Source organism: Truncatella angustata (assembly GCF_020726525.1).
Source record: "Truncatella angustata strain MPI-SDFR-AT-0073 chromosome Unknown BKA67scaffold_4, whole genome shotgun sequence".
Taxonomy (NCBI): Eukaryota; Fungi; Ascomycota; class Sordariomycetes; order Amphisphaeriales; family Sporocadaceae; genus Truncatella; species Truncatella angustata.
Genome location: NW_025763384.1, coordinates 773,955 through 795,193, shown reverse-complemented (window position 1 = coordinate 795,193; position 21,239 = coordinate 773,955). Strand labels below are relative to the sequence as shown.

The 21,239-nt window shown below is 48.7% G+C and overlaps 9 protein-coding genes across 9 annotated transcripts; 3 read left to right on the top strand and 6 right to left on the bottom strand.

The window, feature by feature from the left end:
* Positions 1-121: 121 nt before the first annotated feature.
* Positions 122-1,667, top strand: BKA67DRAFT_691040 (GDSL-like Lipase/Acylhydrolase). Its single transcript, XM_046109160.1, has 4 exons — positions 122-384; positions 442-538; positions 595-725; positions 786-1,667. Exons 1-4 carry the CDS (start codon positions 379-381, stop codon positions 1,416-1,418), a joined length of 867 nt encoding a protein of 288 aa, XP_045958208.1. The 5' UTR covers positions 122-378; the 3' UTR covers positions 1,419-1,667.
* Positions 1,668-2,132: 465 nt separating this feature from the next.
* Positions 2,133-4,802, bottom strand: BKA67DRAFT_563681 (NADP-dependent oxidoreductase domain-containing protein). Its single transcript, XM_046102676.1, has 6 exons — positions 4,186-4,802; positions 4,081-4,133; positions 3,860-4,021; positions 3,029-3,807; positions 2,695-2,977; positions 2,133-2,583 (listed from the first exon to the last, which is right to left on the bottom strand). The coding sequence occupies exons 1-6, from the start codon at positions 4,341-4,343 to the stop codon at positions 2,486-2,488; spliced, it is 1,533 nt and encodes a 510-aa protein (XP_045958207.1). The 5' UTR covers positions 4,344-4,802; the 3' UTR covers positions 2,133-2,485.
* A 1,852-nt stretch (positions 4,803-6,654) lies between these two features.
* On the bottom strand, positions 6,655-8,057 carry BKA67DRAFT_265141 (uncharacterized protein). Its single transcript, XM_046095842.1, has 6 exons — positions 7,694-8,057; positions 7,546-7,576; positions 7,390-7,419; positions 7,136-7,257; positions 7,022-7,069; positions 6,655-6,949 (listed from the first exon to the last, which is right to left on the bottom strand). Exons 1-6 carry the CDS (start codon positions 7,850-7,852, stop codon positions 6,884-6,886), a joined length of 456 nt encoding a protein of 151 aa, XP_045958206.1. The 5' UTR covers positions 7,853-8,057; the 3' UTR covers positions 6,655-6,883.
* Positions 8,058-9,260: 1,203 nt separating this feature from the next.
* Positions 9,261-10,555, bottom strand: BKA67DRAFT_563671 (uncharacterized protein). The gene is made up of 2 exons (XM_046102675.1): positions 9,770-10,555; positions 9,261-9,712 (listed from the first exon to the last, which is right to left on the bottom strand). Exons 1-2 carry the CDS (start codon positions 10,445-10,447, stop codon positions 9,458-9,460), a joined length of 933 nt encoding a protein of 310 aa, XP_045958205.1. The 5' UTR covers positions 10,448-10,555; the 3' UTR covers positions 9,261-9,457.
* On the top strand, positions 10,556-11,717 carry BKA67DRAFT_563670 (uncharacterized protein). Its single transcript, XM_046102674.1, has one exon. It carries the CDS (start codon positions 10,976-10,978, stop codon positions 11,618-11,620), a length of 645 nt encoding a protein of 214 aa, XP_045958204.1. The 5' UTR covers positions 10,556-10,975; the 3' UTR covers positions 11,621-11,717.
* Positions 11,718-12,008: 291 nt separating this feature from the next.
* Positions 12,009-12,536, bottom strand: BKA67DRAFT_658272 (uncharacterized protein; the record flags this gene model as incomplete). Its single annotated transcript, XM_046107256.1, has 1 exon — positions 12,009-12,536. One exon carries the CDS (start codon positions 12,534-12,536, stop codon positions 12,009-12,011), a length of 528 nt encoding a protein of 175 aa, XP_045958203.1.
* Positions 12,537-13,296: 760 nt separating this feature from the next.
* Positions 13,297-15,437, bottom strand: BKA67DRAFT_265030 (cytochrome P450). The gene is made up of 3 exons (XM_046095841.1): positions 14,881-15,437; positions 14,032-14,818; positions 13,297-13,976 (listed from the first exon to the last, which is right to left on the bottom strand). The coding sequence occupies exons 1-3, from the start codon at positions 15,266-15,268 to the stop codon at positions 13,394-13,396; spliced, it is 1,758 nt and encodes a 585-aa protein (XP_045958202.1). The 5' UTR covers positions 15,269-15,437; the 3' UTR covers positions 13,297-13,393.
* A 1,670-nt stretch (positions 15,438-17,107) lies between these two features.
* On the top strand, positions 17,108-18,656 carry BKA67DRAFT_658270 (uncharacterized protein; the record flags this gene model as incomplete). Its single annotated transcript, XM_046107255.1, has 2 exons — positions 17,108-17,282; positions 17,350-18,656. 2 exons carry the CDS (start codon positions 17,108-17,110, stop codon positions 18,654-18,656), a joined length of 1,482 nt encoding a protein of 493 aa, XP_045958201.1.
* A 237-nt stretch (positions 18,657-18,893) lies between these two features.
* BKA67DRAFT_535276 (uncharacterized protein) lies at positions 18,894-20,329 on the bottom strand (the record flags this gene model as incomplete). Its single annotated transcript, XM_046099991.1, has 3 exons — positions 18,894-19,898; positions 19,948-20,118; positions 20,171-20,329. 3 exons carry the CDS (start codon positions 20,327-20,329, stop codon positions 18,894-18,896), a joined length of 1,335 nt encoding a protein of 444 aa, XP_045958200.1.
* Between the last annotated feature and the right edge of the window lie 910 nt (positions 20,330-21,239).

Sequence of the window (21,239 nt, the reverse complement as noted above, 5' to 3'; positions counted from 1 at the left end):
TATAGAGTTGATACGTTCTCGGTCTGATTGCTGCGGTCTTCGGGGCTTGTTCGCACGAGCTGGTGAACTGGCATTGTAGTGAGCGCATACAGAAGCAGTGGGGATTCTCAAAGTGACCATTAAGGGCATCTCCACCCTGACAGCGTCCACGGCCCTCAAACCCGAGATCTAGTCTGTTACCAGTAGGCGTGCGCGGCTTCTCATGATTTTGTGTGGCATATATAAGCATCCGGGTCTCTTTACCAAATACTTGTGTCTCAATTGTCGTCGTCGTGACACATAGAGAGGAGAGGCTTTCGTGGTAACTTGGCAGTCCAATTACGGGGTTCTGAATAGCGTACACTCCAGGCAAGACGTCCCGGTTGTGTTGTGCTGATAATGGCCGTAAGTGGATATTTCGCACAAGGCATATCACAGTCCCCGAGCTAACTGAATGTCAAGGCGTCCTATGACCAAGTCGTCCTCTTTGGCGACTCTCTATTCCAGGGAGCTACAGACCTCGCTGAAGGCTTTTCGTTCCAAGCGGCCTTGCAGAAACGTGAGTTGGTCATTGAGGGATGATGTCTATGAGGAGCCAGCTCACCAAGTTTGCAGACTGCATACGCCGTCTTGACGTGGTCAACAGAGGTTTCTCAGGCTGGAACACTGAAGATGCTGTCAAATATCTTCCCGAAATCTTCCCAGCAAAATCAGAAGGAAGCCCAGGTCCGCGCCTAAGATATCTGGTAAGCTTATTCATTCCATGCACCACCGGTCCTGGTGGCTGGCTGATTGCCGTCACATAGCTTGTTCTACTCGGCGCCAATGATGCTTCTCATCCCTGGTCGCATCCAACCCAGTTCTGCGCAAAGGACGAGTATAAGGCCAACCTGAAGAAGATCATTACGCACCCGAACGTTGTAGCGCACAACCCCAAGATCCTACTGGTGACTCCCCCACCTCTGGATGAGACAAAGATCTACCAATTTGATATCGAAGAGAATGGTCTGGACAAGCTCACCCGCACTGCCGCCAACAGCGCGGAGTACTCACAGCTTGCCAGAGACGTCGCCGCCGAGGTTCCCGGGACCATTCTCATTGATCTCCAGGATGCGCTGACCAAGCATGCGATCACATTGACCCCGGAGTATGATGCCTCAAACCCTCAGCACCATAATGGAAAGATCCCGCTGCTGGGGTACATGGAAGGCAATGGTGGCAAGGGCTTCCGCGGCGGCCTAGGTCAGCTGCTTCCTGATGGCCTGCACCTGAGTGGTGAGGCGTACCGCGTGCTTTACGGCCTGGTAGCTCCGCATATAGGGCCATTCCCGGCGGCCTTGGACGAGAAGGACCAGAAATCCGAGTTCGCCAACCCATTCCCAGATTGGAAAATATTGGCGGACGAGAGGGAGGCGAGGATCAAGGCAGAGGGCCTGTAGGCGTCTTTCAAGGCTCGATACATCCAGTATTAATGACTAGAGATTATAGATGGCTGAACGCTCGGTTCTAGCTGATACAATGCGTGTTCAACACAGTCAATTATTTTCCCATTCATTTCGAAGGGCTTCAAGTGTTGAAAAATGTCTCGTTGAGGCATTATTTGATTGGGCCGTTCTACCCTTTAGTCCTATATTGTTCAAATGTATAGCTACTCGAGATATAGTGTCCCAAGCAATTGTTCTAATGCCACTTTGGTATGAAGTCGTACATACTCTAAGCATAATGCTACATGCTAAATAATTATTAGTACTGGAATGCAAATATGTCGGTCAATATTACAACGTGCATGAGCGCTGGGATGCCTATCTAGGTACGATTTCTTCGTGGGAAGGCAAGAATATTTTTGTTTCATTTTCAATTCTCATATTAAATTCTTTTTTGGCACTGGGACCGAGTGACGAGATTTAATATCAACATCAAAACACGGGAGATACGCAGGAAACTTCTCTTGATCACATGACACAGTGGTAGTTTGAACGAACTCAAAGAGCCAAAGGAGCAGAAAACAGAGGACGTTGAAAAGGCTGAGGAAGTAGAAAACTTGAGAAACTGCAAGAATCTAAGAAAATGCCAGCAGTTCGAAAGGCTTGAAAGCAGAGCCCTGTAAGCGAATAGGTGAGCCATCTGAAGATTAGTCATTAGACTTATAACGCCCTCGATGATAAGCACTCGGTCTGCTGGTGCCTGTCTATAGATAAAACATAGTAGGCATAAAGACGCATTTCTGGTCCGAAAGTCGTTGCATCTTGTTGCTTTGGTCATCGTAGATGTTGTCTCCTTGTTGGTATCCATTTACTGGTCAGGTTGGCCCCGTATCCTCATTGATTGACAATCTCTAGGCCAGTATATTTCCCGTTCTCGTCTCATAGAGCAGAAAATTGTTGAAGTAGACAAGTCCCTTCTGAAACGGACTATGAAACAGTCATCATCTAACATGGCTAAATACAAGTCCTCGACAGGCACATAATATTTGAGCATTAACCGTTTCCAGAACAACAGTGCCGTATCACTTATGAATCTTGAGTACGCCTTTCTCCCCAGAGCGTACTTCAGCCCATGCCTCAATCTCTACCAACATTGTTTCTCCAGCGAGATGAGCCGCCACTAGATGTGATGTTGTTAATTTGGTTTTAACGATTCTCGCTTGGGCATCGCTGAGCAGTTGACTTGCATAATTTGCGGAAGCACAACATGAAATACGGGATTTTCACTTACCAAGTGTGTTTGCCGGCAAGATACCCTCGCAGGCAAATCGCGATCCATGTGCACGACTGACTTCCTCCGTATACTTCAAATCTTCCACCATGATCCTTGTGCGCACTACATCTTTCATACACGAGCCTAATGCCTTTAAAGCGTTATCAATTATGTCCAGAATCCATACCGTCTGGCTGGCTGCTGATAAGCCGCCGATGTTTTGGAGCTCGGAGACTGGCGAGTTTGATGTCGTGCCCGATACATGTATAGTATTGCCTACGCGAACTGCGCGACAGTATCCCTATCCGGATTTAAACCCAGAACTCTCGAGGCTAGTTGATTGTCGACTTACTGCAATGGGTTCCCATTTGCTCCCGGATGAGTACTCAAGTCGCTGTCCTTTCTCTACAGCCTCACGAACCAACCGATCCTTGTCATCATCTCCCAGATGGTCACTCAGATCACCAGCAGCTGTGAGAAACGGGGCTCGGCGATACTCGTCACCACTATCGCCGGGTATATCTTTCAGGGCCTCCTGCGCCTTCGTAATGAGCGCGTGATCTTCTTCATCCAGGCTGAACGTGAATGCTTTCAAGTTGCTTGCGATATAAGCCTCAGAGCTCGGCCCTAGCCTCGACCCCACAATCACGCCCTTGACCGAGGGAATATCCAGGACGTAACGAGTAGCCACCGCCGAGATTGGCACGCTGTGCTTCTGTGCCACGTGCTGCAGTGCTTTCAGGACGCCCTGATAGGCGTTCCAGCCTCCAGCCGCCCAGATAAACCTCAAGTACTTCCGCAGACTCCAGTTCAGCTCATCAATGTCATCCGGCTCTGGCTGGTCAACCCACCTCTCGCTCAGAAACCCGCCCATCAGTGTGCCGTAACAAAGAAGGCCGACCTCGTTTTTGAGGCATACTTCACTCAATCGGCCGCGTTGGACGCGAAGATCGATAACTGAGCAAGCCACCTGGTTTGTGGCAATTGTGAAGCCACTGTCTATCAGCATCTGCAGATGCGCCGCATCGGTATTTGTAAGACCAATGTGCTGGATCTTACCAGCTGTCTGAAGGGCTCGAAGATGGGTCAGATTGTGAATCCAGGTGTCGTCAGAATAGTCCCATGCGTGGTCTCCGGTAACTTATATCAGCATGACATCGCGTCGGTCTGCGTCGTAACTCACATTGCAATAGGGGCATACTCTTCTGCCCCAGTCTGCTCAATGCAAGATCGACGGCCTTTTCGGCATTTTCGAAAGTTTTAACTCCATCTTCTGGTGGGCACCACTTCGTAAATGCTGTGATTGGGGTCTCTGAGTTGGAATTATGATGGCCGATCACAAGTTCTATTTTGAGTAAGCAAATCCCACAGTCATTCAGAATTGAGCTCCGCCTGTTGATTCACCTGCATCTCCATAGTGGTCTGCCATATCGAAACATGACAGGCCAGCTTTGATACTGCGATTGATGTAAGCATGATAAATTTGAGCAAGTCGCACGATTTACTCACAGAGGTTCCATGAATGAAGTTGCTATAGCTATATCAATGTTTTTGTCGTGGCCACCAGCAAGCTGCCAAAGACCATTGATCATCCTGGGGATCTCTAGCGTTCCGCCTACCGTAGTTCGTTCTGGTCGTATCATTTTTTCTTCGGTCATGTTGCACATACCAATCTCCTAAGGTGCGGTTCGTCTTCGTGTCCTCGGTATTGTGATGGATAGTGGAATTATGAGGTGCAAATACAGGTTGAGCCAGCACGTTTGGTAAGGCACACCGAGTGACGGGTGCCTCGCAGGTTTGACGTTTCGAAGCTATGTGCTGCACATTGAGTTCCACTTGAAGATGAGTGTTAGGGTCCCGGCAACGTGCAGATGTGTTCTATGCGCTGGTCTCTATCAAAGGTGTCTATCGTTACAGAGGACATAAATCGATGCGACCATGTCCGGGACTCGGGTGGAGTAGGGGCTGCAGATTGGTGGGGTATCCAGTATGTCTCGCCGTGATACAAACAGACATAAGCTCGGAACTACCTTGATTTGCACAGAAGAGGAAATTTCCAACGACAAAAAAATCACAGGTCTCTTGATGATTTTTTGCGATCTCCTTAGATTAGTGGCGAATATAAAGATCTAATGTTGGTTATGTCTTCGGCATGTGTATCCGGCTAGCTCGCGCCAGCTGTCATCCTAGACGTCACAATGCTGGCAAAGATAATCGTGATAAGGGAAATGTTGAACGTTCCCAGAACTGAAACTTCCCTATACCCGCCCAGCACCAATTCTCTCTTGACAATCCCGAACGTCTCAGACCGTCCTAAGATAGTTTCTCTTTGCTTCCGCGTTCATTGTGAACAAGACACTAGGAATGATATCTCATTGTTAAACGGACTCGCAGGCTTAAAGCTTAATTATAACGTAACGATATCTTTTCCCCTCTGTGTAACCCCCCGTATCACATTCATAATGCCGGCTTTTAAGCGCTTCATTATGAAAGTCAACTCTTTTCTTTCTTTCTTTTGGCGAACTAGCTAATGCGCCAATGCCTTAACTAATTGTCCCAAGATAATCTAGTCGTCCATGTTTGACGTATACCGTCCTAGCTAACGATACTTGCTTAGGCATTAGCAACACTGTTAGCATCACAGAGGCCTAATTATTATCTTAAAACTCGGTTATTGGCAAGGCTCCTTAGCAACCAGTTATTCACCAAGACATATTAATCCCGAAAGCTCATCGATATTAATATTTACTTAAGTAATCTTCTATATAATTACTTTGTACTAAATAACATAGTTAGAGCAATGATTACTACGACTATTATCACGTAGCTTTTTAAAAAAAAAAATTCTTTAACTCGAGGCGGTTAACAACATGACTAATTAAAGTTCATTAACTTATAAATGACTCGAGATAATTTTATATGAAAGCATCTTGTTTTAACATTAGAGAATCCAAACTCCTTGGAGTACTAGCCTTATTGCCGCATATTATACATGCCGTTGAGTTAAATTCGCTTTAGTTTATAGATAGCGAGGGCAATCTTCAGACATTCTTAACACAAGTGCGACAAACTTTGAATTGGGCAGGTAGAATACCTAGACTAAGACCAACGCTTCAAAACCAATATTCAAACGGGTACCAAGGAAGACGTCCGCCAGAGATTGGTCAAAGATGATGTGACCAACTTTTTATATGTAGGCGGTAGGGACCCATTTGGCGAGATCCGAGGGAGCCTATTCGAACAATGTCAAAATTGGATTTGGCTGCATTCAAGATGCTTTCGAGTACGAGCGACCTAGTGTAGATGATCGAACAACGTTTCGCGAACTTGGATGCCTTAAACCGCTTCGTTTTTCTGGCATGTAAGAGTTGACTAGACGGTGATAGTCTAGGCATCTTGTTGGGAGTTTCAAAAGCAAGCCACTAGCAGGAATCTCTGCGCGTTGCTCAGACCCTCTACTTAAGCAGTAGCTTGATACTTTCCTTAGCACCTATGAAAGTACTTGTATCAAAAGAAAAAGAAGAGAAAAGCATTGATTAAAGGCGTGGACCGCCTGAATTGCGGTGATCATCATATTGGCAAGGTCCGTAGGAATGGCGTTTTCTTTATGTCGTGCCGTACTTTATACTCACTTACATCCATTGCCAACATCCCGCGGACTTTTACCGGCTGTAGCCAATATGGTGTTTGGTGCTACAACGTTGTGTAAGCCACCAGTCCTCCCTGCTTTCCTGCCTGTATAATAACAGAGTTAGCAGCTTGACGGATTTGAATCGGAGAGTCTATTGAATCTGTTACGACCCCAGGACATCCAACCATAACGAACCCTGTAGTTATATAGATTGTCAGTCGTTTGGGCCGGAGGTAATTGCAACGCTCAGATTGCCTTCTATACTTGAAAACGGCACATGTATATATATAGGAACAGGCTTGCAAACATTGGTCTAAATGGCAAAGAGCCATTAGACTTCATGCGTCTCATGGTATACTGCTTCAATTTGCTTGTGCGATATATAACTAGATAGGGGTCGAATTTTGTATTATCTCGAAAAGAAGTGAGGAAAGCTGCCACATATGGCGCTGCTATATAGTGACTGGATGAATTGAATCGCCTAGCTCTGCCTTGGTTCGCCACCCGAAAACCCTTTGTGACCGCGCCGCAATAGCCACAATCATCGGTCAACAATATGCTGCGCTTGCATCCTTTTTACTCCGGAGGAATACCAAATCCTCCGGTGGGCTTTGGTCCTTTCCCGGTGGGCTTGCCAGTTCCCTAGACAACGGTCAACGTTGTTGTTGCAAAAACGAAATCTCTGTTTGTTCAGATAAGTGAGGATGTGCTTACCTTGCCTTTTCCAGTTGGGACTGGGAGACCAGTAGGGCGGCCGGTACCCTGCGTAACAATTAATATCGAAGCGTTGTGGCTAGGGAGTCTTGCAGTGGCTCAAGATCAACATACCTTTCCTTTGCCCTTGCCAGTGGGCGTGGCTTCAGCGCGCTCTACAACAAGGTCTTCATCACCTCGTGGCGGTAGTGGGCGACCCGTTGGGACTCCCTTTCCAGTAGGGACAGGAAATCCGGCTGGATACCCAAATGGTTAGCCTTCTCTAGCTCTTTCAGGGATGATTCAAGACACACTGAAAGCCAAAGACTTCAGCGCTTGATATGTTGTATAGCTTAGAAAAGAAAGTGTTTGGATATATGGATACTTACGAAAAGAGCCAGTGGGAATTGGGAATCCAGCTTGACAAACCAAGTCAGTCTTCCTCCTTCATAATAATTCCAATATCTCTTTGAGGAGCCTGAACTCTGGAATCCGTTTTGGGGCATAACACGGGAGGAACGGTGGTTGCATTCATCAGTACTCACGGAAACTGCCTGTCGGAACAGGAAAACCAGGCTGTGGACATCCCATTTTAGCTCTTAATTCTTCAAGATGACAGGAACATGGTGTTTTGTGTCTTGATGCTTAGTGTAACAAGAAGAAGGCTTTGGATCGTCTATAGGGGTTGCTTACGAATGATCCGGTAGGGATGGGGAAAGATCCGGTAGGGACACCGCTGCCCTTGCCAGTTGGGAATTGACGTTCTTCAATAGCGTTGTTAGGGGCAGCCGGTGCAGCGAATCCTTCACGCAGCATAGCTGCCGCCATGAGAGCGGAGATCAAGCGGACCATGGTTAAAACAATTCTGATATTGGGAGTGACTGTGAGTAGTTGGTCGTGAGTACCAAGCTATCAACAAGTTGGGGTGAAGACAACTTAAATAGAAAACGAGTCATAGTTGGTAGCACATCTATTGGCTTTGTTTGGTTGACTATACATCAAACATGTATAAACTCCCCGTCCTCGTTGTTTGCACGTTGGCCTGGCTCATTGGTTTCCCGAGATATCGCACCATATCCTCTCTCATTGGCGTATCAACATCTTCTTTGCCATAGGTTTGCCAGAAAGAATCGAGACCTTTTCATTAAGAGATGTTTAATATGTGGTCTCAGAGAAATACGTAGCTTACCGGGGTCGAACGTGGTTCGCTTGAACAAGTTTATTGGTGGAGTGACTATAGGTGCGACAAATTGATTAGGCAGATGGAACTGTTATTACATTACGGAGCCAAGAGATCCGATGGAACAACGAAGCGCCCGCAAAGGGAGCCCGGATCTCTGGTAAGAGGAAGTGGTTGGATTTGGAGATTGGTAATAAAGTCTGGGGTTCGGGTGCGACGCAGACTTCGACGGGGTTGCAGCTCTAGCTGGCAACATGTTAATTATAGGCGTCTCCCTATATGCCGGTCTCTATTATCATTGGTAACGATTGGCAGATCATCCACTAGAATTGGGCTTCTCCGCAACGTTGCAACCACGCTTTAGCTTGCCAGCGGAACGGATAAATGGGATGGCAGCGGGCAGTCCTCCCACAATCCGGTGCCAGAACTGGGGTGATCGCCATTCTGGTACTATATCACGTCCTTTCTGCGACTGCCGCATTTCATTTATGCAAGGCACTGAACCGAGTTGCTTATCCCCACATACCATGATGATCGCTTGGGTTGAATCGTAGTTGCTACCCAAAAAACTATTAAGCATAAAAAGATCAAGCCTCCGAATACTTGCCGGTCGACAGGAGTATTCTTCACCTTCAAATGATACCTCGCTTACGGTGAAACGGCCATGGCTTGCTACATTCGGCATTACAAAATATCACTGATTCGAAAAGATATCTAATTGGTGAAAAATCGGGGCTGTGTATAATTACGAAGTCAACCGAACGCTGGAAATTTGGTCTGTTCTTTATTTGACAGCGTCACCTTCATTCTCCTAGTTCTTTTTGGCTCATGAGCTAAAGTTATTGTTGTCTGCCAAGCTCATCCCGGTGAGGCTCTCCGTATTTTGTTGTTTTTAGCCGGAACTTTGAATGACGATCAAACGCGCGTCCATGCATACACAGTGATTCGATGCAACTCAGGAAGAAGTCGAGGCCAAGAATTCCGGAGACAAAACTGCAACTTCACATTAAATACGTTGAAATTTGACTTTACTGGCAACCTCGGATGCCAAAGCCGACAGTAATTGCTGTGGCAAGGAGTGAGCTTCTGTTGAATGCCTTCAATACGTCAGACGAATTAATTATACCATAAGATTGAGAACGAAATGTAACCCTCAATTTTAATTTCGATGGATCTCCTCAAATGATAAAGCCCATCGAAAGATACAGAAAATTGAGAGCTGATAGCACACCACTGCAAGGGGCAACGACGCCATCAAAACTTCACGATACAAGGGCTTATTTGCATGTGAACATGCTCTCCTCTCTCAACCAGCGTTCCATGTTCAGCAGTTGCGGATACTCCGCCCGCCTTTCCCGGATGTTTGCCTTGTAACCTTCAGAAGCGAACCACCCGATCATCAACTTCAGCTCCGTGACCATGTACGTCAAGACACTCCCCAAAAACCAAGGAGCCATGGGAGCTGGACTGCCGGTTGCCCTTTCGAATACTTTGCTCATTTGCTGCATTGTGAGCTCATCGCCAGCAAGTCCCTATTGCAAAGAATATTAGTCATAGATATCTCAAGAAACGAACAGCGTTCGGCTTACAATAGCCCGCTTGTTCCAGGTTCCGGGATTCTCGAAAGCTTTAGCAGCGAAGACGCCAATATCCTTGGTAGCGATCCACTGGGTCGATTTGCCTTGCAGCCAGTTGTTCATGGCTGCCATGAAGACCTTGGTTGGCATACCGGGTGCAAGGTTGTCCATGAAGGCTACCGGTCTCAAGATGGTCCAGTCCATACCTTCGACGTTATGACTCCTTGAAGTGACATCCCTCAAGTACCTCTCAATGTGATACTTGCTCTGGAAATGGGGGATTGGTGTCGGGTTTTCCCAAGAATGCTCATCTCCACCACGCTCAACGCTGCTATAAACATAGTACTTGACGCCTCGCTTCATGGACTCATCGATGAGAGCCTTTCCCTGCGCAACTTCGCTTTCCATAGTCACCCCCTTACCCATGGAAATTTGCACCGAGTAAACACCCCAGATAGGCGTTGACTCGACCCGCTGAGCCTCATCGAAGAGTGCAGCACAATCGTCAAGATCACCTTGCACGATCTTGATCGAAGGTGACCTCTGTTCCAATTTCTTAGCACTACCACCGGCTGCATTTCTTGTTACAGCCAAGATTGTGAAGGGGCTGCCTTTTAGCTTCAATAAAGCATCTATGACGGCACCACCTTGCTTGCCGGTGGCACCAGTAACAAGAAGAACTTTGGACATGATGGGAATAATGGTTGGAGGCACAGTGTTTCGAATGGAAATTGAAACCAAAGCGGAACAATGTACGTGACTATATTCACCTGTGTAGAAAATATTGTGTTTTATGGCCTTGGTGAAGATAGTTCCTTTCTGTAAATCACATGTTGACTACAGACTACTCACGCTTGCACTTTCCGGACCTGCAGCTAGCTCTCCTGGGGGTTGTGATTGATGTCAACAAACTTTGTCCGTCCGGCACGTACCTAGACATAGCAGCTTCATCGGAGCCCCGACCGTCGTGTCACACGGAATATGATATCAGCCGCTTATTGGGTCTTGACGAGACTCTCGCACTGATCGAGGTCCGTCGGGGACTTGTATATCAAGCTCTGATGGCTATACCATGTTTTGTACGCTCGATCACCTGTGCCTTGGCCACCTTCCACCCATTTCCCGGACAAATGAGCACCCAATTCAGGATATCCTAGCATCGATTCATAATTTTTTTTGTCATACTTTTGTACATAGACATTGCTGAAGCAGAACATCATGGCACCAAAACCGAGTTCGCGCATGCGCACCGTTGACAAACTGCTCGACGCTTATGGAAGTCTCTCAGTGCCGACACTTCTCGAGCCTTTGGCCGATGACTTCAACCACCGCGTCTTGCCCGAAAGTCTAGAGATGCCAGCTCGAGATAAGGAATCGTTCTCGCAACATGCATCGCAAGTCTTCGGCATCTTCGACAAGTTCCAGATGATCCCACTGTCGATATACGAGGATACGGACTCGAGCGCCGTAGTGGTACATGCGCGCATGCAGGGCACCTTGAAGCGCGGCGCTAACGAGTGGCGCAACGAATGCATCATGATGATTCGTCTCTCGGCGGACGGGAACAAGGTTGTCGAGATCACCGAGTTCGTGGACAGTGCCAAGGCCCAGCAGATGCGCCAGAAACACGCCCCAAAAGTCTTCCAGGGGAAAGCGACTCCAATCGGACGGATCCCCAACCTTATGTTTAGCTTCGGACAGATCATCTTGATCTGCATCTTATACCAGCTGGCGCTGATCTTGGCGTTCAACCTCTCGAAACCGGACTGGCAGCGTTGGGTTGAGCAGATGGGAGGCCGGGGCATGTCTTACATTCAACAGATGATGCAAGATAACAGGAGCATCGCCCGCGACTACTTGTAATAGTGTGAAATGAAATTTGGTACCGTTGATGCAAGCACAGGCCCAATAAATAGATTTAACCTATAATCAAAGACTAGAGGTACGATTGTACATGATACATTGCAGATCCACCTTGTTCTGCGTGAATATTCAACAAAACTCAGTGCAAAGGACTTGTCTATATCGAGATAGGTATAATAAAGTTTGAACGAAATGAGCGGGGTTTGGTTTATTATGCTGCAAGACTTCTGATTACCGATTACCCAACAAAAAAAAAAAAAAGCTTTCCCTCAAAGTTGCTATATGATCCAGATTTCCAATTTAACCCACCCTGGCGTCCTCCTACTCATTCCCCACCACCAAACCCGATATGACCGATCATCGCCCAGTTGCTCCATTAGCCTTGAAATCATAGAGAGATCAAGGTCTGCCACAGTGCAACAGTTCCGGCAACCAAGGGCATAACCAACCGGACGGTATTGTAACTGATCCACTTCCTAGCATAGCTCTCCGCCCTGGCGGCATCGACACCGGGACCCTTGGGCTCTTTGAGCGCATCGATCTTCACGTTTATGGGCTGCATGTTGAGGGCCGAGTGCACAACAGTGATGAGATGGCAGGCAGCCGACACGGCGTATAGTCTCCAGTCGCCCAGTCTGTAGTTTCCAGACGAGGCCGCGGCATACGCGGTGTAGCCGTACCCGAAGATGCCGAAAGTGCTGATGGGGCGGAAGAAGACGTTGCCCACAGCCCAGAAGACGGGCCACTGGCGACCGAGCAGGCGGACACGTGCTGCGTGATCGGGAGATGTCGGATGGGGGAAGTCTACCAGGAGCGCGGGCACGCCCATGAACGACTGTGTGATGGCATTGCCCAGAAGAATGTAGGATAAGGCGATGGTGGTGCCAACTACAGCTTCGGGGGTGATGGAAACCATTGTGAATAGTGGTGATACGGGTTGGAATCGGACAATTCTGCTTTCTGATGAATGAGAACAAGGATTGCAGGTTTGCGAGTAAAGTATCTGTTTTTGTTGAATGCTGCTTCAACCCCTCGAGAGATGATTCTTTTGGTATCGCGCAACAGATATAAAGACATACAGTCCAATCAATCCGCCAAAATCGAACCACTGAGAGACTCGTTCCAATCATGCCATTTCGGGAGCCCGTGGCATTCGGTCTTGGACCTGCCTTAGCGCATGTGCGCCGCCCTATAAAGATCTGCCCGGCTGAACCTTCTGAGATATCTGCTTTCCACGAACCGAGCGGACGACCGTTGGGGTAAGTCGCTTAGAAGAGCTCAGCTGAGCGACAGCCACAATTTGTGATGCTTGAGCAAAGTGTTTTGGTCCGATGGTAGTCGTCATCGACTTCCCTGTATTGCATCTCGTAGACGCTTTGGAGGCACTTCGAGTATGGAGGTACAAACTCGGCAACTTGCAATCGAGCGTAAATCTGGCGTGGTTCATAAGCTCCTACAAGAAGGGGGGGAGGAATGCCAAGATTCATTTAGACTTAGCAGAGCTTGTCGCTTGCAATTAGAAATTTCTTTTTGGGAAGAAATCAGAATGTCACTAGATGACAATTTGTTGATTATGTAAATGAACGCGCGTATGCACTGATACGACATACATCGCAAGTCTTGATGAGGACATGAAAACAGCCATAACAAACATAGAAGATCCCTAATGCAACCATCTAATGACTCCTTTGAACGGCACCGGCCTAGTAATTGGCCCTATTGAAGCTCGGTATGCAATACCCAAATCTCAAATTCGAATTAAAAATCCCACTCTCAATCCATCAGTGAAGCGTGACCCGTTTCCACCGTTTTGATGAAATGAGACACCCTCTCCGATTTCTCAGAAAGGACGATCTGAGGCTTCCGCATCGCCTTCTCATCCATCAGCTCTACTGTGGTGGCAACGCCGATTTCAGTCTTCTCGGAGCTCGCAGCCTGGGCCAAGAAGTCTGCCCGCTCTTTCAGGTCATAAGCTTCTGATTCAGCCCAAAGTCTAAGTGCCTCCTTCTTCTTTTCCTCGCTCCTTGGCTCAAAGGCCATCTGGAATGGGTCCGGCTTGATGATGAGCAATGAGTTGGACTTATGGAGCGGCACATCTATGTTTCGACCTGTGCTGGGGTCGACTTTTTGCTTCATGTTAAAACACCACGCAAGGGCACCGCAAGCAACAATAAGCTCATCCTGTGTAAGTGTCATTCCGAGGCATTGACGCTGGCCCCAGCCAAAAGATGACATGCCCTTAATGGTAGGGAACTGAGTAAGAGGTTCCTGGTAGGTAGGCCAGCCAGGCTCAAGCCAACGCTCGGGACGGAAATTATCTGGGTCAGGATACTTGTTCGGGTTGCGTAGGAAAGCCCTATGATTTATCAGTATGTTTGTTAACTTGAGCGTGATTGACGGTCGAGACTTACCAATCCAGCGGGAGGATACGCGTGCCCTTGGGCAGGTAGTATCCTTGATACACATCGTCCTGCTCCATTTCATGGGCAACACCAGTGGGCACGTTTGGCTTCCATCGCATGGTCTCCTTTATACAAGCTCTTAGGATTGGCAACTTGGCGTAATCCGCAACCGTTGGCAGTTTCCCCTCGCACTTCTCATCAATCTCCTTCTGTACACGGGCTTGCCATTCGGGGTGATGAACCATAGAGACCAAGAAATACGACAGCGGCCCGGCGACAGTGAAGATACCGACAAGCGCCAACATACCCAGAGATGATGAGCTCTCGTAGTCGCCAGATAGCACGTTTTTCTTTTCCATCTTATCAAGGTATTGCTTCGTCCAGCAAGCCCTCTGTTGGTTTGATTCGATTTTAGCGCGGGTTGCGAGCAGTCTCTCCATCCACCAGGCTTGTTGGTCGTCGTGGCGCTTCCTCTCGGCACGAAGCCAGGGGTTTAGGTGCCAGGGGAGATGCCAAAGTGGAGTCAGGACATTTGTGATAGGACCTGCAGGAGACATCTGAGTGAGTAGACCCCAGGCGCTCTTGGTGCAGTACTCGCTGAGGCTGGGATCGTCCCAAGTTAGTGTACACATGACCTTGGAGGCCATATCTTCGAGAGAAAACTGAAAAGCGTCCGGATTTTCGATCAACCGTGCGATCCAGCGCTTTGCTTCGTGGTTCATGACGCCGTAATAGTGCGCATTGCTTGCTTCGGTGAGGTATGAGTGTTGTAGCTTACGCTGACGAGCCCAGTATTCTGATGATTAGTGAGCATGATATATCTAATAGCTAAATAATGGCAGAGTGGTTTGCACTTACGGTTCCTACCCATGAGTGGAAGGTATTCCATAGAGCCATGTGTACTCTTCGAGTCGAACAACGACCTGATGACTGGGCGATCTGAGTTATGCTTGGCCTTCTTGACCAAAAGATCCTCGATGACTTTCTCCTCTGAAACAACCAGGAATTTCGCTCCCAGCATATCTGTCATATAGAAACCTCTGTCGCCAGAATATTTGTCCGCCCATTCCTTGAACTTCAACCACATGAACTCGATGGGTAGGTCGTGGATACGTCCGATGAATGGTACTTGCTTAGGCCCTATGGGGTATTTCGCGTCATTTTTCTCCTTATAAGACTGATAGGCCTTGAAGGCGGTGAAGCCGATCAGGGCCAGAGCCAGGACGGCTTGCGTGAGCAACTGCATGGTGATGCTGTGTCGAGGAAAGATCGATTACATAACACACAGGTATAACTAGCAGAAAGAGTTTCGAAAACGAAGTCAAAGAAACCAGTCTGTCGGGTCTGGGATATAAGAGATGAGGCCACAGTCAGGCCATGGGGATACCTGGGTTAATTAGACAGAGACACCACGCCTCAAGGAAGCATCTTTAGGAAACGATTCCTACTTAGGGAACCCACCATCTCGGCCATCTGTCTCATAGACAGAGATTGCGAGCCCTGCAAGGGGCAATCCTGATGAACTTGAGTTTGTTTTTTTTAAACTAGCAGGGGATAATATGGAGAGCATGTGTAAATGCCAGCGGACAAAAGGTATAATGGTACATTGCAGCCCCAGATTTGTTGGCGCTATAGGCAAGCTCTCGCCGAGAGCTGCATAGAGCTGATCGTAGGTGATCATGCCCGAATCGGTTCTGGGCCAATCGATGAGCACATTCCTGTCACATCGGGTAAGAATCAGCCATTGTCTCGTGCATTGGAGCACGGGGAGATTCGGGGCTTGCGTTTTACGTGAGGCTGAAGGTCTAGTACCAGGGTATAGTTCAAACCATAGACAGTTGCGTGGCAACTATTCAACGTTAACGTTCACTCAAACTAAGATCAAGCCGTACTGCCGAATATGTGATCGAAGAGCTTGTTTTTCCATTCAGCTCTATCAATCTAGTAGTTGTGAAACCACGATGATATGACATGAGTTTACTATCACATGCACATCCCACGGTCTCTGAATACTCGGATATCCGACGCATATTGGACTATTTGTGACAATGTGACAGTATTAGCCGTCCGTTAAATCGTCGCCTACTAATATTCAGCGTTCTGTTCGTTCCAGCGAGGTGAATTATGTCTAGCGCTTTAGGTAGGGTAATGGATTCTCAAAGGTGCCACGCGCGGGATTGCACTGGGCTTGCGATGTCTCCAATATCCCGTGTGCTAGCCAAATGTGCATGGTGCGAACATGGGCAGCACTTGGTGTACGCGGGAGATCGCATGTAATGACTCATGACGTCTGACATACCTTTTCGCATTGGTCCACATAACATAATTTGGGTATGCGGTGTAACCTGACTGTATCTGTAGGAAATAATTAGAAGAACGCGGTATGCAGAGTCGCGCTTGCGCTCGGTGCAAGATCACCCAGAACAAGCCTGACTACGATCTCGCTTATCAGGCGGCGTAAGGTCAACTTCATTGATTGTCGATCATATAGAGTTTCAGGCGACCGCTAAGCAGAACCTTCGACAAGAAGCAGCGCCATGGTCTTATCCACATACTGTCTATTTCTCGGATCTCAATCCAGAGCACCGCTATTGGATGGGCTTGCATTGCGTACATTGAACCTGCTTTTTGGGACAAGAAATGCTTGGCACCAGTTGGTAGGGGGTTTGACCAGCTCTGCTCAGCACCACTCAACACTCTTTAAAGCACAGCATTAGAGAGTGGGGCACTCCCACCTTAACTAGTAGCCGATCGCTTGTGCATATCAGACTGTCTTTGCGGTTGTCCCTGACTTCGGCACCGAGTGGGCCCCCGTTGGGGATTCCCGGACATCGGATGGTACGATGCTCGCGATGTGCCAACACCTCCGAAAGATCAGTCTCGGCCTCTGACATGGTTCCGAATACGCGACCACACATACCAAAAGTTATATGAGGCAGAGGGAACTGACAGAATCACGAATCCTGCAATGCTTCTACTTGCCATAACAACTCTCACCAGAAGAACTACGATTGCATCTTGATATATCGCTTCATAGAAACAGACAATCTTGAAGTAGAAATTCCGCCTAGTCAGCACAACAATCATGGGATCACTCGGCATCTCATCAGACTCAAACCCGGTCGGGTCTTACCCATCGTCCGGCATTGAAGTGCTGATTGTCGGAACTGGTCTTGCTGGCCTGACAGCTAGTATCGAATGTATTCGTAAGGGACACAGCGTACGCATCCTTGAGCGCAATGACGACATCAACACGGCAGGTGAGTCGCGTAATTCTTTTTCGTCTTGACAACAAGGGACGATGTATGCTGACCTAGACTGGCGAAGGTGACATGTACTTCATGGGCCTCTCAGCAACCCGCTTTTTCAAGCATTGGCCAGAGCTCTCAGAGGAGTATGACTCCATCTCTCTGCACAATGCGTGGATTGAGACCTTCAAGCATGACGGCGAGCGAATGATTCCGCCGTCGTATGTATCGGATCGTCTGCGCGCCCAAGGCCTAGACCCAAAGACACCTCCTGGCACATTTCAAATGCGGCCGTTGGTGTATAAGATGTTTGTGCGACAGGTTGAAAAGCTGGGTGTGAATGTTCAGTTTGGCACCAAGATTGTTGATTTCCATGAGGACGAGGCCCTGGGTAAAGCATATGCCATCAGCGACAAGGGTGAGAAGTTCGAGGCGGATGTGATCATCGCTGCGGACGGTGTCGGCTCCAAGAGCCAGAAGCTTGTTGGAGGCCAGGTACGCGCCATGAGCTCAGGCAGAGCAATGTGGCGAGCTGCCTTCCCACGTGAGGTTTTGGACCAGAACCCCAAGGTCAAAGAGTTCTTCAAAATGGTTGGTCCTAATGACAGTGAACCAATCATCCGAACATGGCTTGGTCCAGGCACATACGCCATGACCTTGACGCGGCCAGACACCATGATTTGGATCATGAATCACGATGTGACTGGTTCTGAGGAGGAGAACTGGAATAACACTATTGACGCCGAGGAGGTCCTGCAGAACATGGACAAGGGTGTCGGCCCCAAGCCATGGGCCCCTATGTTCAAGGAGCTCATCAAGCTCACACCGCCCAACACCATCATCAACTTTGAGCTCTTCTGGCGCAATCCTCAACCTAAGTGGGCTTCGCCTGCTGGTCGTGTTATCCAAATCGGCGACGCTGCTCACTCCTTCCTGCCTGCGTCGAGCAATGGTGCTACCCAGGCCATCGAAGACGCCGTCTCCATAGCGTCATGCCTGCAGATTGGTGGCAAGGAGAAGATTCCGCAATCCGTAAAAGCGCATGTTCGCATCCGCTTCACGCGCGTCTCATGTGCGCAGAAGCTCGGTTTCTCGAATGCTGAGCTGCTGCAGGATACCGACTGGAGCAAGGTCAAGCTTGACCCTCGACGAGCACAACCCAAGCTTCCCAGCTGGGTTTTCAGCCATGACCCCGAGAAGTATGCATACGAGAACTATGAAAAGGTCGTCGAAAGCATGAACAAGGGTATTCCATTCTCTGAGGATGACAGTATTCCACCAAACTATCCTCCTGGCTACAAGTACGAGCCATGGAGCATTGACCAGATCATGGACGATGTGAGAAATGGTCGGCCAGTCAATGTAGGGCCTGGCAATTGGGAATAAGCGTTACCTCTCAATCTTTTGCGATCGACGCTACAAGCTCGAGGGCAATTCCAACGTGATGCAGATTTGCAAGAACTGGCAATTAAGAATCTTATGATAAGGATAATATATAGGTATAGAAAGATAATCAAGGCAACCGGCAGCGTAATTAATCTATTAAGTGTTCTGGGTATCATGCAGTCTAAAATGATCGCCACAGTTGTCCATTAACCCCGTGCCTCAATGATTGATTTCCTATCAGGAAACCACAACAGTTGTGTGAGGGTTGATTGACAGTTTAGGGATCGTATTTGTGTCCGCAAGAGCTTGAGATGATGGTGTAGCTACTGCAGTTGTGGCTGCGCTTGTAGTGGCAGCGGAAGATTGGATCGCGCCTGTTGCCACGACAGCAGTTGTGGTTGGGTTGATAGATACTTGAGGAATGGTCTTCGTGTCTGCAGGAGCTTTTGATGATGCTTGGGATGCCGCACTTGTAGCTTCACTCGTCGCTGCGCTGGTAGCTGTGCTCGGAGCGGCAGAAGATGATGGCTTGACTCCTGATACAACAACGGTCGTACTCGGATTGATAGATACTTGGGGAATTGTGTTGGGATCTGACGGTACTTTCGACGATTGGGCTGCTGAACTCGCGCCTGCAGCCGATGACGCTCCTGTGGCCGACGCCGAAGGTATCGTAATGAGAAGTGTAGCTGTTGACGAGGGGGCGTCTTCATCAACAGTCGACGATGGCCCAACAGTAACGAAAACAGTGGTCGTCAAAGTGACGTCCGCCGAGGACATTTCCTCCGCCTTCGCGGAAGATACGACTGTCACCGTTACCGACTCAGTCACGGTTACAGGTTCGCAAGTCACTGTAATTAGTTGCCCAGCCTGTGTCGTTTTGCTCGCTGCTGCAGATCCGGTAGGTTGGCTCGATGATGTCGCAGTTGAAGGTGTGGCCTCGTCATCTGACGCCGGAACGTCGACATTTCCGTCGCTCTCTGAGGCTACAGTTGCAAAGGTGAATGTTTGCGCAGTGCTGCTCTCGTCACAGTCCGCGATTTCCACGCTGTTACCCTTTACAGTGAAGCAGGAGGCAGGCTGGTTTTCCGGTGCAAGTGAAAGCGAAGTAACGCTGCCATCACCAGCAAAGAGCTGTGAGGTGTTTGAGGCACCGCTGCCGTCTGCAACACCACCGCAAGAGTATAGCATGACCTGCTTGCCGGAGGCCTGCGTGGGATCGAAGGTGAAGCATGCTTGTGTCTATATTGGGTCAGCAAAGTCTCCCAACACAAAGTTCGGCTCTACTGACCAGAGTGCTAACGATTAGGATCGAATTTGCACCGCTATTGTGTGCGCCCTTGGTGATGACATCGAAGCCTTGACCATCCGTGGCACCGCAAGCCGCCACTTGAATTGGAGTCAGGTTTGCTACAGAATCACCGGACAACTGATCAACAAAAAGACATTTGCCTTCAAAAGTCTAGTCAAGGTTAGCTTTCAGGCGACGACTACATGTCGTTCATGCCTCGTACCTTGATATTGACGTCTGAAAAGGCCCTCGTTGCGCTATCGTCCCTTTGCTGTGCCTGATCGAAGGCGTCTGCATCTAGTGCGTCAACAAGTCGGTAGACGGGACCTGCGAGGACAGGTGCCGAGAACGCAACGAAGACAGCTGTATACTTGGCGATCATGACGTCTTAATTTCTTTGGAAAACTGAATAATATGCGCTTGTGTATTCAACGAATGACTTCAAGCCAAGAGAAATAGATGCTTGTATTCTAAAGAACGACTGATCCCGCTCAACGGGTTGGGGGTGAGAGACTGAACAGCAAGGAGTGGACGCGAATGCAAAAGTTTCCCAGCAGTGTGAGCGCGAAGCAAACCGAGCATCGCGAAGGAAAGAATGCTCGCTCGAGGCCAACCAACAGATAATGATGGAAATCCGTAGCCATCGTGGACGGGTCGCCAAGGCGCCCACGTAACAACTCCTGGGCGCTTGTCCGGCGCAAAGCAATCTGGAGAAATTGGAGCTTCAGGCGCCGCGCCCTCAGCAAGATGAAAGGCTCTTCTTGGCCTTTGTCACAGTCCCGCAACTTTTCAAGGGCCCTCGTCTTTCTAGCTGTGAGCCTCACCGACGCGACTGTTTCGTTTTGAGTGCCAAGAGGCTACAGTGAGAGGTCATCTTTTTGTTCCTGGAATTGTCAGGGGTTATGAGACGAAGCGCGTCGCAGAAGCTGGGATCTGCGGAGGGTTTAGGTCGATTTCGGCTCTGGTTCAGACCACAGTGGAGTTGATTGGCCCACAGCCGTCGGCAATCTCTCTGGGTGAACACGCTGAAGCGCCGTCTTTCCCGCCTTTGTCGAAGTGCCAACGTCAAAGCAACTCTCCCCAATTCAAATGCTACTGTAGACCGTCTGTCACCGATTTTGAAGCATCCACGCCCTGACTTTTTTTGCATCGGGTAGTCAAGCCGGTCTGATGTTTAAGCATATTAAGCTATCGGCCACCGCGCAAGCTCGTGGGTCTTAGATAAACGGTGTCCTGCGTTGTGGATCACTGTCGGTTCATGCCGAGATGGCAGCTGGTGAGCGAGACTCTCT